This window comes from Opisthocomus hoazin, chromosome 1 (assembly GCF_030867145.1).
Source record: "Opisthocomus hoazin isolate bOpiHoa1 chromosome 1, bOpiHoa1.hap1, whole genome shotgun sequence".
Classification (NCBI taxonomy): domain Eukaryota; kingdom Metazoa; phylum Chordata; class Aves; order Opisthocomiformes; family Opisthocomidae; genus Opisthocomus; species Opisthocomus hoazin.
In genome coordinates, this window is record NC_134414.1 from 81845640 (window position 1) to 81857783 (window position 12144).

Genomic DNA, 12144 nt, shown 5'->3' on the forward strand with positions numbered 1-12144 from the left:
CTTCCAGCTTCTCTGGGGCTGGAGCATTATGTTTGGATGTGTTTTCTTTGAATAGCTGGTATCTACTTTCATGCCTTGTTCTTTTTCCATGCTTCAGTGAAAGTAGGAATGATGAACTATCAGAAATATCCCAAGCAGTTGTTTTAGCTGTCCATTTATCTTCTAACCCTCTGCTGCTGCGATCACACTACTGTATTCATGCTGTGAAACCAGTTTGTATCATGGATATATTGAATTAGTGTGTTTGCAGTTGGCTGGGTAAGCAGCAGTAGCTCTAGTAACTGGCCTAATACAGCAAGAGAGAATGTTCTTTTCCTAAGGGCTGAAAATGAAACTTAATGTGCCTGGAGTGGAGATCCCTTAGTGGTGACAGCTGCATCTAGCTTTTAGGAAGTTGAAGAGACTGCTCAAGATCATCTGTGCTAATAACTTAACCACCTTGATACTGTTAACCTTTGTTAGGGGAAAAGATAAGTCTTATAAACCCATGAAAATTAATTTTTAATGCCAAGGTATTAAATCCTTTACCTGATTGTATAACTTTCATATTGGCCTTTGTGCTCCAAGGCTGTTCTTCACACTTGAATTCTTGTGAATTCAAGCTGTACCCCTGCTCATTTTTGTGGTTCAGTGGAAAGAAGGCTCGGAAAGAATATACTGTGGATGGCACTAAGAAAGCATGCGATAGCAGTGGCAAGAATAAAGGATTAAGTGCATTATATTGACTGTATGTGTTCTGGCCCTCCAGATCCTTTCTATAGACACAATTTTTAGTGCTGTTGTGTTTTTTTTCTGAAGAGATGTGTGGATAGTGGCCTGGAGAAATAGAGAAGAGTGTCTGTCTTCATCCCTGACTCAAAATATTCTAGTCTGACACAGGAAGCAGAAAACATATCTCAAGATAGATCAAAGACGTGTTTATGACTGTAACAAGTGTTGGTTTTGAGTAAGAAAAAACAAGTGTTCTTACTGTTGCTTTCGTCTTTTACAGGCAATTATGACGACTTCAACTTACAAGATGCATTTGGTAATTATTACACTTTTGCAAATTTTGAGAGGGAGGTGGGAAAATAGTGGCTGCTCTTTTGACTTGCTTGTTTCCAAGTATCACTTCATGACCAAGCATGGCACCTTGTCCACATACAGTTTGTTTTAAAGCTCAGTGGAACAATTCAGTTGTGGGTATGTCAAAATGTTGACCGCACAGAACTGAGATTTGTTTTTGGGAACACTCAGGGATTCCTCTTACGGGCAAAATGTCTTGCTGTATAAACTTGATCTTGTGCTTTTCATTGTATAAACATAAGCTTACATTCATCCTTCATGTATCTTCTGAACAGTGTATTAAATAGTATTTAAACTTCTTTTTTTTCCTAACCATCCCTGGCAGAACCTACAAAGAAGCCTCTTCCGTCAAAGATGCCACCACCACCAGATTTCGGTGAGATGTAATTGGCTTGTAATGCCTTTTACTGTAAAGTCAAGTATGGTTGTACGTACTAATTTGAGAGCCTGAATTTTTCAATTAGTGGCACACAGAGGTGTGATATTTCTATAAAAGAAAGCAATTCACTGGTAGTAAAAGAATTTCCGCATTTCAGAGTCTTCTGCTAGTGCTGTCACAAATTTATTTTGGGTTTTCCCAAGCTTAAAGACCCTGTGAGAATCTCTTCTTGGCTTTCAATCTGCACGTTTTGAGCTTGCTCACCTTGAGCTGGCCTTTGGCATGTACCACAGTCACCAAAAGCAGCGTGTAGCTTGGCAGATAATGCCTCGTAATTCTGTGGTGTTCCTCTGTGTGCCACTGTTGAATGAGTATGCCGTTATAGTCTTGGTGAAAACATTGTGAGGTGCCTTTTGTGTAAAAATAGTTTAAAAGTAGTTCAGTTTTTGCATTACATTTAAAACTTCCCTTCTTTCTTTGTAGATGATTTTGACTTGGAACATGCTCTTCACCCTGGTAAGTATCATGTTTTCCTGGATACTGCTCAGTGGTACTTGGTGCAGTGTCTGTCCATCCATCGTTACCTATATGTAATAAGGGCACTGAGTCGACTGAGGTAACAGACTCCACAGAAAAATAATTTCAGTCTAGTAGTGTTTGTTTACCTTCATTTTTAAGGGTCTGGATCACAAAAACTATGTATTATTTCACTCATTTCTTAGCCAAGTCCTACTTGTTTCATTGCTCTGTCTTCACTAGATGGCACTAATTCCATAAACTATTACTTATGGAAGTATTTTTAAAATCTGAAATACTCTCTTCCTTTCCAGCATGCACTTTTAGTAGCACAAGGAAACATAAATCTGTTTGAGATAATGTGAGGGAAGGTACTCTGTCTAATGCCTTGCAGTTCTGCAGTGTGGGCAGCAGCAGAAATTGCAGTATTGTTTTCACTCAGCCAGGAAAAGGTGCATCCAGTTAGGCAGATAATGCACAGCAGCTTTTCAAGTACCACCACTAGACCTGTTGCAGTATAGACAGCGTTCCTAACATAGGGCATTCAGCTGTAGTACAGCAGCTCTGTTTGCATTAGCCCTTTGAAGTTTTGCCTCTCTTAAAGCAGTCTGTTTCCAGTCGCTGACATTTTTGAAAACAGAGTTGGCTAATTGAGAAACAGTTGGCTGAATGAATCAGATGGTTCAGGTATGTGAAGAGGCAGGATCCTTTATAGGACAGCAAGACTACGTTGGGAGCTGTGCTCCGGAGGTGCCTGCCTCTTTACTCTGAATGTTCAGAGAGCCCAAGGAGTCCTGATCTAACGTGTGCTAGAGTTGGGAGGAGGCAAGAGAACAACTGCAACATCAAGAACGTTTAACCTGATCTAGTCAAAGATGTCCCTGCTCACTGCAGGGGGTTTGGGCTAGATGACTTCTAAAGTTCCCTTCCAACCCAAAGCATTCTATGGTTCTATAAGAGGAAGTAGCACCCAGGAGAAATGGGCCGCTGGGTTGGTTCAGCTGTTGGTGAAAACACAGTTTTAGAAAACCACTGCTGGTGTGTTAATTTGATGTAGGCAACAAAGACTGTGACCAAACAGTACAGAGATAATTATTAAGATCTCTTAGTCTCCTGTTTTGTGGCGAACTAAATGAAGTGTCATTGTGGGGACCATATTTATAGTTCTATTCTGTGTATCTTGTCTTTTTCTTTTTTTTTTTTTTTTTAAAGTGAGGTACCAACCTTTATTATTGGTTAAAAACTGGTAGTTTTAAAAGAGGAAGCAGACAAGTAATCTATACCTGGTAGAAAAATTTAAAGAAATTCAGTGTTTGAAATCAGATTTGCAAACTGAAATGCTGCATAACACTTAGTGGGTTCTTCTGTATACGTTCAGCTATAGCAAGGGTCTGACATGCAGGCTAAAGTAGCAGAAACACTTCATTGTGTTACAGTACAGCGTTTAACCTAAAATAACCAAACAAATACAGCATTAGCTAAGGAAAGGAAAGGAAAATGACATGGGGAAGAGAAGTCTTTCAAGGTCACTATATGCTCTGCTTTTGGTCTTTTCACACTAGTAACTTTGGCCACTTTATTCTAACTCTATTTGTCTACAGATGACCCCAAGCCTGGTCCGCCTGCAAAGCCTAGAGACACTGGTAAGACTGACCTAACACATGTTTCTGAACAGTAGAAAAGTATTCGATAATCTTTCCTAGTCCCTTTCAAAGTTACCATTTTGTAGTCTGCTTTTGATCCTTTTGATCTCTTAATCTTTTTTTTTTTTTTTCCTAAATCTCCCTTTTGTGTGTAGATAACCCCAAGCAAGGTCCACCTGCAGATCGTAAAGACACTGGTAAGGCTTCCAGCGCAAACTCCTGAATCATGACGTGGTGTTGCCATCTCAATTAAACTTATAATAATTATTCATGGTTAATTGGCTGCTGCTCTGTATATTAGATGTTGCACTGGATAAACACTGAGGACTGAGGAAAAATTGTCTTGCAAATAAGCTTTGCAGCAGTCTTGAAATTCCATAACAAACCTGTTGAGTCACGTCACTTTCACTTAAAACCTGGAAGGTGTGGGGAGGAGGAAGGATGGGACAAGAGCGTGTGTGCTTGGGGCAGTGCTGTTCTTGGGTGCCTACGGTGCAGCACCAGTGTGTTGGACTGAGTCCTTTCATCTTTACAAACTGAATCCCTGCTAGTCATGCTAAAAAGTAAGTAGGAACTACCTGTGATCTGTATTCTTCAAGCATCTAAATTAAAGGTAAAGCTCAAAGTCAAAGGATTTTTTTTAGACTTTTTTAAAAGCCCCAGTTAAGAAATAAAATTATTTTGTATTTGAAAGGTAGGCTTAAAATACACGTCTTTCCCTGCCTGTTCTGCTTTAGAGGTCTTCTCTGTTGTTGCCTAACTCAGAACAAAACAGATTCAGATGGATGCAGCTGTGATGATGCCATTATCCAGGAATATAGTGGTAAAGAGTCCTTTCCTGGAATGCAGGCCCTGGTTATTATTCCTTCTCCTACCAGATTTGCAGCTGATACCTGAATTCAGGTCTTGCATGCCTCAGTACAGCGCTTTTGCAACCCAACTATAACATCCTCTGATGCAATGCTTTTAGTGAAACAGATTTGCATTGCATAAATTAAAGATTCATTTGGCAGCAGAGGGAAGGAGGAGAATTCAGGCCCCATGAGGTAGGGTCCAGTGGAAATGGAGAGGGACTGATTGAGTGTCCTGCAACAGGTCAGAGCAGGGAATTACATGTGGATCTTTTGAAATGTGAACATGTCGTGACTACCATGCTGAGCCTAAACCCACCATGAACTCAGCTGTATGATCTAGAGAAAACTTCCATGTCATTATGTGCTTTGAGGTATCTTTTCACTGAACTTAAAACATGTAAGATAATATTATTTTTATTTTTTATAGGCAACTTTGATGATTCAGATCTAACTGGTGGCAGTTTACCAAAAGGAGGAGGCGATGCTGGTGGCAGCAATGGTAAGACAGTTGGTTGTGCTTCGTATTGATCCTATGGCTACATGAGATTTTGATAAAAGCTTGCTCAGAAGCTGGTTAACATGGTCTAACTTGTAACACCTTTGATTCTGGTATCTGAAACTTAAGAGCATACCTTCCACTTCAAAAGCGATGTGTTCTGTCTCTGCCAAAACCCCCAGATAATTAAGAGGTAAAACTGGTCTAGGAAGCTTCAATGATTTTTACTGTTATCCTAGGAAAGATGGAGCTTAAAACTGAGATGTGAATGTGGTACTTATGTCAAAATTCACCATGAATGTAGTACTTCAAGGCATCCAGGTGTTATCTTAAGATCTTCTGTGACATACTCTCAGTTTCTTTTACTTCTCATGGCTAGGAACCCTAGAGGTGGGCCAGAAGAGGGCCCACCTGTGTTCTCAGAGATTTCATCTGTCCCACAGGATGAATTGATCCTTAAGACTTCCAAGTGACGTAGGTTATATCTACTCTGAGCAGTACAAAAGCCAGACTTGTTTTGAGTAACCTGCCATGTCCAATTGTTACGGCACAGCTCAGTACAGAGGTGGTCACTGGGATCGCATTGTAGTAACAGGCACCGTTAGGATGGCATTAGTCATCCCTCTGTGTTACTGTAACTTTACTATTTCCAGGTCAGAGTTAGATTCAGTGCCTTGATGTGGTGTTGAGACATGCTACTGGTTACTGAGTTCTTCAGAGACTTGTCCCTGATAGAGATTACTGATGCTGATTTTTTGGGAAGCTTTCACCTTCCAAGTTTCCTTTGGGGCAGTAATGTGAAAACTGGCAGGGACGAGGAGCATTTGTTGAGACTTGTGTGGTGTTTTCATCTGCACAGGTTCCTGCTTGAGTGGTGCAACTGCTTCAGTGGTGCAAATTGCATAGTGCCAAATAATAATGGTATTTACAGAACTTCTGTCCTGTTTCCTAAGAGAACTGCAAAAATATTTAGTAAATGAGGCTGGGATTTTAGGAAAAGGTGATTGGTTCCATGGAAATACAGTCGAATGCTATGCTGAAATTCTGTGCTGTTCCCCTCCACTGAGTATTCTGTGGTGGTGGGCGAGTTGATTAAACCAGATTTCACAGGTGTGCTGCACTCATTTTGTAGAAGTGCTGAGCTCTCAAGCCTGAAGTTGGCATCATCATGAGCTGTGCTTTGAAAATACAAAGTTTGAGTGCCAGAGAGCTTAGCACTGTGTGGATGTAACTATATCTATTTTATAGCTGTATGAATGGCTTGTAATTTTGCGTGATTAATTGGCAAAAGGTTGTCGATGATGTGACTGTTCTTTAGACATGTAGAATCTAAACCTTTTGTTCATTTTTACAGAACGAAAGGGCCCAAGTCCAAATAGTGGTGAAGAAGCTGAAGGTAAATTCATAAATTTATATATGATGGTGTCTGCATGTCTGAAGCTAGTTTTCTCACTTTTTATGTATTGATAATACTGTGTTAGAATGGGCAGCTGTGGTGGTGGGTTTCAGCTTAAAAACTTTTGTGGAATCTGGAATTCTTACTTTAAAGCTCTGCTTTCATAACGCTTTAAAATCTCTGTGTTGCAAATGATTCGAAAGTGGTAGGGTCTCAGAGACGCTGGTGCAGTGATTGCATGCATCCAACTTAGATTTGGCTATGCAAGGGTAGTTTTTTTTAATTAGTGGATCTTAACAACAGTCATGCTTAAGTTGCTTAACAGTAGACATTGCTAAGAAATCAATGGTTATAAAATTAGGATTCACTTTTCATTGCTCACAAAGACAGAAAGAGTTGATCACATTGATTAGTATGGTTTGATGTCATTTCAGTTTATTGTTTTTTTGGAAGTGCTCACTGGGTTTACTTTGAGACAATACAAGTTTGACATTGCTTTCAATTCTGAAAAATGTATACAAACTTCTGGGTTTTGTGGGGGTTTTGTTTGTCTTTTTTTGTTTTTCTTTCTAGCTTCTCAGGGAGCAATAGCTGGAATTGTAAGTGCTGTGGTTGCTACTGTAATTGGAGCAGTATCTAGTTTCATTGCTTACCAGAAGAAGAAACTCTGTTTCAAACAAAGCGGTAAGAATTTGAAATTAGTTTTGTTTGCTACTGTCTAAAGATATGCTTTTTTGTGTTTTATACTGGGGCTAGAAATTGATCTTATGCATAAGGTAGTTTTAATAGCACAGAGAATTTGTGTTCTGAGCGAGTAACCTCTCTTACTAGTCATCTAAGACAGGACATCTGAAGAATGCCTCACCCAAAATTTAGACTTTCAGAAGCAGACAGACTTACGGCTTTGCATTTCTTAAAATAAAAACACTTCCTGCTAAAGAGTGAGCAAGAGACACTGCAAGAAAACATTTCTTTAATGAAAGTTGAGTGGGAGTTGGGGATTAGAGACTATTTTCATGCTGGAACATACCTTGTCATTTCTGATTTTATAAATCTTGCCTTTGTGTCTTCACAAGATGCTTGCCTACGTACAAAATTTCAGACAACTACTTGAATGTTAATCCCCAAATGATTATTTCTGTTGCTTGCTGTCTACTCCTTTCCACTTAAATAAGATATAACTTGGATCAGAGAACTTTGTGAGTCCTGTGGGTGATAGGTGGGGCAAAAGCTTTGGTTTTGTCCTTTCTGGTCTTCCTGACTGGTTGGTGAAGGGAGATGATAGAGCAGCCATCCAGCCAGGCACTGCTGCTTTCTAATTGGGGAAGTCTGGCAACTGTGTAAACATCTGCCATGAATGTTAAGATGAACATGCAGGCAATGTAAGGGCAACTCAGCTATCAGTAGCCCAGTTTCTTTGGTGCTGTTTCTTCTCTCGAATTATCTCTATTAATCAACAACTTTGAAGATAAGAGAACTTGAATGCTAAACATCTGTTTGTTTCCCAGCAGATGAAGAGAATGTGAATATGGAAAGTCATCGGGGAGCGCAATCTGAGCCACCTGGTAAGAGAAGAATCTAGATGGAAGATCAACTTTTTTGGTGGGGATCCTATTAAATGCACTTCATTGACATCTAACATAGTGGAGAAAATTACTTACACCGTTTTGTTTTGTTTTAAAAAAAGTGTTTATAACTACCGTGACAATTAACCTAGAACTGAATCAAGATTTCAGTTCTCATAATATGGCCTTTCTTCTCTAGTTTTTTATTCTTTGAACAGATTGATTTATTGCCTTGAGGAGTCTTTGAAATACAGGAGCTTGGAGAAAGTAAAGAATTGAATTTTCTCTGCAAAAGTATTATTAAAGACACTTATGAAAACACAAGCCTATTCCTTCAGTGTGATACATAACTGCAATTAGCTGACAGGTGTTTTATTTGTGTGTGTTGTGTCTGATTGGAATCTGATACTTCTTTGATTGTAAGCCCATAAAGAACTCTGCAAGAATTTGTATTAAAAAATGTTAATAGTGTTTGGGCAGAGATGAAACTGCACTGGAGGCGAGGAGGACTGAATTTACTAGCATGTTGTTGTAACTAAAACATTCTCTGTTGTGAACAGAGAAGGATTCTTTTATGAAAAAATCAACAAATAATAGATCTTTCTGCAATGGTGACAGCTGTGGAAGGATCTCTTTTAAAGCAGCAAAAACCCTAACAGCCTCACCCTTCCAGGTGTGGTTGTCTAGGATACTTGGCTGATGGAACAGGTGATTAACTCCAGGAAAGCTGTAGATAGATCTGGAGGAAACAGTGTAGGTGAAAACTTGGCCTTCTGGCCCTGGTGACTGGTCAACAAAGGAAGAAGCAGTACATGCTGAAGTTTGTTGGGTGTCTTTGAAACACTGAATATTAAAAATCTCGAAGTGGTATAGATTTGCAACGTATTCTTCGCTGGGTTTAATCTAAACCTGCAGAACTGGTTTGTTTTTTTGTAATTAAAAAAACTTGTTTCTCTCAGGTATTTTATCAGTTTGCTAAAAACTTCCATTTGGCTTATGATCCTCTTCATAAACTTTTTTCCTTTAAGCTATTAAATATATAAAACTCTCAAGGAAAAAGCATTTTCTTGTAACTGGCTGTTGAAATCAGGACTGGAGATAGATAGGTATCCTCAGCTGAGATATGCATTAGTGAAGCAAGCAATATTATTCAAAGCCCTCCACCAAAGGCAGTTGACATATGCGTTGGAGTCAGGATATTCTGAAATTTTGACCAAGATTCACCAGAACTCAGATGTGAAATGCATCAGATGATACATAGTTTATTTTAACTGATAAAGCCAAAGTTGGGATGTTATCATACATGATTACTCCTCTCATGTTACATCCCAAATTTCATACCTCTGTTATATTTTGCAGGCAAGTGTGAGCATGTTTTGGGCCAAGAAACTGGACAACCACGGTCAGCATGATGCTACTCCTGATCTAAGTTCAGGGAGTCAGCAGACATTAGCTCTGCTTTTGGCAGTATAGTGTTGATGTACCTACACAGTTTCTGGTTAGAAGCCGTCTCACATTAAGCCAGGTCAGATGGCATGGCAGAATAGGTTTGCGTTTCTAAAATTTTGTGTAGACTTATCTTTGACTTGAAAACGTAGATAACCTAGGCAAGCGCTCTCTTTCAGTAGCCCGCTTTTTCTGTTAGTTACGCAGGCTCCATTGCATTTTTACATCCGCAAAACTGCAAGTCTGAAACTGCCTGTTGGGTTGCACTGCAAGTGTAGATAGCTGCACAGATCTAGTAGGATGTGACTGTTTGAGTGAGAAATCTGGGATGTAACATGCCTTGGTATGCCGGGTACTGGCTTCACAGAATTAAGCCTCTGCTTACCTGAATTCATCCCACAGTTTCAAATGCCTACTGAAGAAGTCTGTTGGCAACACATACTGTTACATAGTAATACATAACTTATGATGTATACTAACTTAGTGTCCTAATCTTGAGTTGTTTTTCACTTTTCAGTTCAGCGCACACTTCTGGAGAACTAACTTAAAGAAAACATGATGAAGAACAGATGATTGAAACTGGATAGAGAGCCTGCATTCTGCCTGGGGAAAAAAAAAAAGGAAACAAAAAAAGCGTAGTGTAAACAGCAGAGTCTGAAGTTGCATGAGAAAACCGTTCTTGTCTGAAACACCTCTGGGAGTGTGACTTATACCTGAGTACTTCTGTATGGTTAGCCCTGTGAAGCATTGTTGCACACCAATATATGGCCTTAATGACAGGAGCGTAGAAGTATGTTGTGCCTTTACATTCTTTCCTTTACTCCTGTGACAAATGGGTGTGTCTCAAGTGCATTCAGTATGTTTAACATTTCCTTACCTCTCCAAAAACAATAAGCAGTTAATGTTTTGTTGTGCCATTGCTTTCAGGCAGTGCAAACATTTTTTTAATATCCTGAACGCAGTCAAACAACTTGGTGTATGTTGTGGGCACCTGAGTGCACATGGCTCACTGTGTGTGGGTCATGGGTCTGGGGCTGGGTGCTGCTGATATAATCTGTGTAGCTGCCTGGGTCAGCCACGAGGGAAGAGATACTTGCTCTTGAGCATCCAAGAGACAAAAATTCAGTTTTGTTTTTTGCATTTATTTCGTTGCATCTGTCTGGTACAGATTCAGAGCACTCAAACTAGTGCACACAGACCCTTCATCCTTTCTGGCTCTTCCTGCTTAGCAAGTACTGAGCTGGTCAGACGTGGAAAAGCCTGATGTGCAAATCAGAACCATAACTGGATTTTGTACATCTGGTGAGACTGCTGTTTGGCAGTTGTCTGAACAGTTGTGGATGAAGTAGTGGGCAGTGGGGGTTAACATCTTCAGGCTTCCATAACCAAATACTTAACAGAAAATAATGTGATGCTTTGAATTCAGAAGGCTTATCATACGTACTTAAAAGACAGAAACAGTACCGCAGCTCCGAAGGACAGAATAGCAAGACCGACCAGAACAACCCGGCGTCAGTCCACAAGCATCCATTGAAGCGTACAAATGGCACACGTGTGAAGAAGGCTGTTGGACGTGTGAAGGGTTGCCATCGGGATGAGGACCTGCGATTGCATCCTCAACTGACAGCACTTGTCGGCTTTGCTGTGGCTCTTCAAAGCCACAGGGAGGTTTCAAGGATCTGTGGAAAAGTGGAAAACTGCAAATCGTGGCAGTTAAAAGACGAAGTCTGGAATAATAACTAGTTCTGTCTGGAAGGAATAGTCTGACCAGTTCTTTTGGCTTTCATTCTAAATGTTTCCAATTTTCATGCAATTTTACAATATCTGTCTTATGAATGTGCTTCAGCCACCTGGCAAAGTTCTACAAAAAGATGACATTTCATGAAACATCTTAGAAGTTGTTATGAATGTGGATATTAAACATGTAAATATATCTGTGCATTCAAATAGGAATGTATGCCAAGGATAATTCATTTAAGAATTTCTTGTATATGTTTCTTAGCTTGCAACAAAGCTTTACACAGATTTTAGTATTTTGTTATGGAATTAATTTGTAAACCTCTTTTTTGCCCCACTTCTGCTTTTAGTTTAAAAGTGCTAAAACCTTGAAGTGTGTCTGAGGGTGGAAAAGTGATTTCTGTATAAGCATTTCATCTATGTAAATACAAAGAAATGAAATGTACTGCTTACCTGCATGAATAAACAGGTGTCTCATATCAATGCTAAGTGTAGAGAAAACAGAAATAAGCCAGTGTTTGTTAGGGATAGAATGGTGGGGGAAGGGCAAACTACCTTTAGCTAACCAGACTCTTGAATCCTTCTTCAGCTTTTGCAAGCCTAAAAATTACTTATTAAAAACTCCTGTCAACATTGTGATTTTTCTAAAAATAAATTTAAAAAAAGAAGAAAGTGTCTATGTATTTTCCTTCTTAGTAGCTCTAGAAATACAAAAATTTTGGTGCTTTACCAGAGAAGAGGTCTTCAAAGGGAGTTTGTCTTCCTGCTCCATCAGCAATTTGGGTTTATTTCTTACAGGTGTTTTCATCACCTCAGAAGGAAGTTGGCCAGTAGCAACAAAGCTGTGAGCTGCCTTCACAGGGTGCTTACCAGTGCGAAGTGCAGAGAAGACGTTTATCTGTGTGAAGGACGGGCATGGCTTTCGGTGAAGAACCCCTGGATTTGGTAACACAGAACCTACTGAAGAGATGCACAGCAACAGAAGGCTTGGTATGGGCAAACATAACGATGTTTGCCTTGAGTGTTCCTCGCCCAGCCATCATCACA

The 12144-nt window shown here is 39.7% G+C and overlaps 1 protein-coding gene across 2 annotated transcripts in view; it reads left to right on the forward strand.

The window, feature by feature from the left end:
• Window positions 1-11769, forward strand: part of LOC104326407 (CD99 antigen) — a 35430-nt gene extending 23661 nt beyond the window's left edge. The window contains exons 2-11 of one of the 2 annotated variants that reach the window (XM_075427828.1): window positions 992-1027; window positions 1391-1441; window positions 1928-1960; window positions 3562-3603; window positions 3759-3800; window positions 4885-4956; window positions 6308-6349; window positions 6923-7033; window positions 7858-7914; window positions 9878-11769. In XM_075427828.1, coding sequence (XP_075283943.1) covers window positions 992-1027; window positions 1391-1441; window positions 1928-1960; window positions 3562-3603; window positions 3759-3800; window positions 4885-4956; window positions 6308-6349; window positions 6923-7033; window positions 7858-7914; window positions 9878-9903 — 512 coding nt within the window. In that variant the 3' untranslated portion in view covers window positions 9904-11769. The remainder of the gene's footprint in view (window positions 1-991; window positions 1028-1390; window positions 1442-1927; window positions 1961-3561; window positions 3604-3758; window positions 3801-4884; window positions 4957-6307; window positions 6350-6922; window positions 7034-7857; window positions 7915-9877) is intronic. The other variant, XM_075427838.1, reaches the window with a different exon arrangement.
• Window positions 11770-12144: the final 375 nt, after the last annotated feature.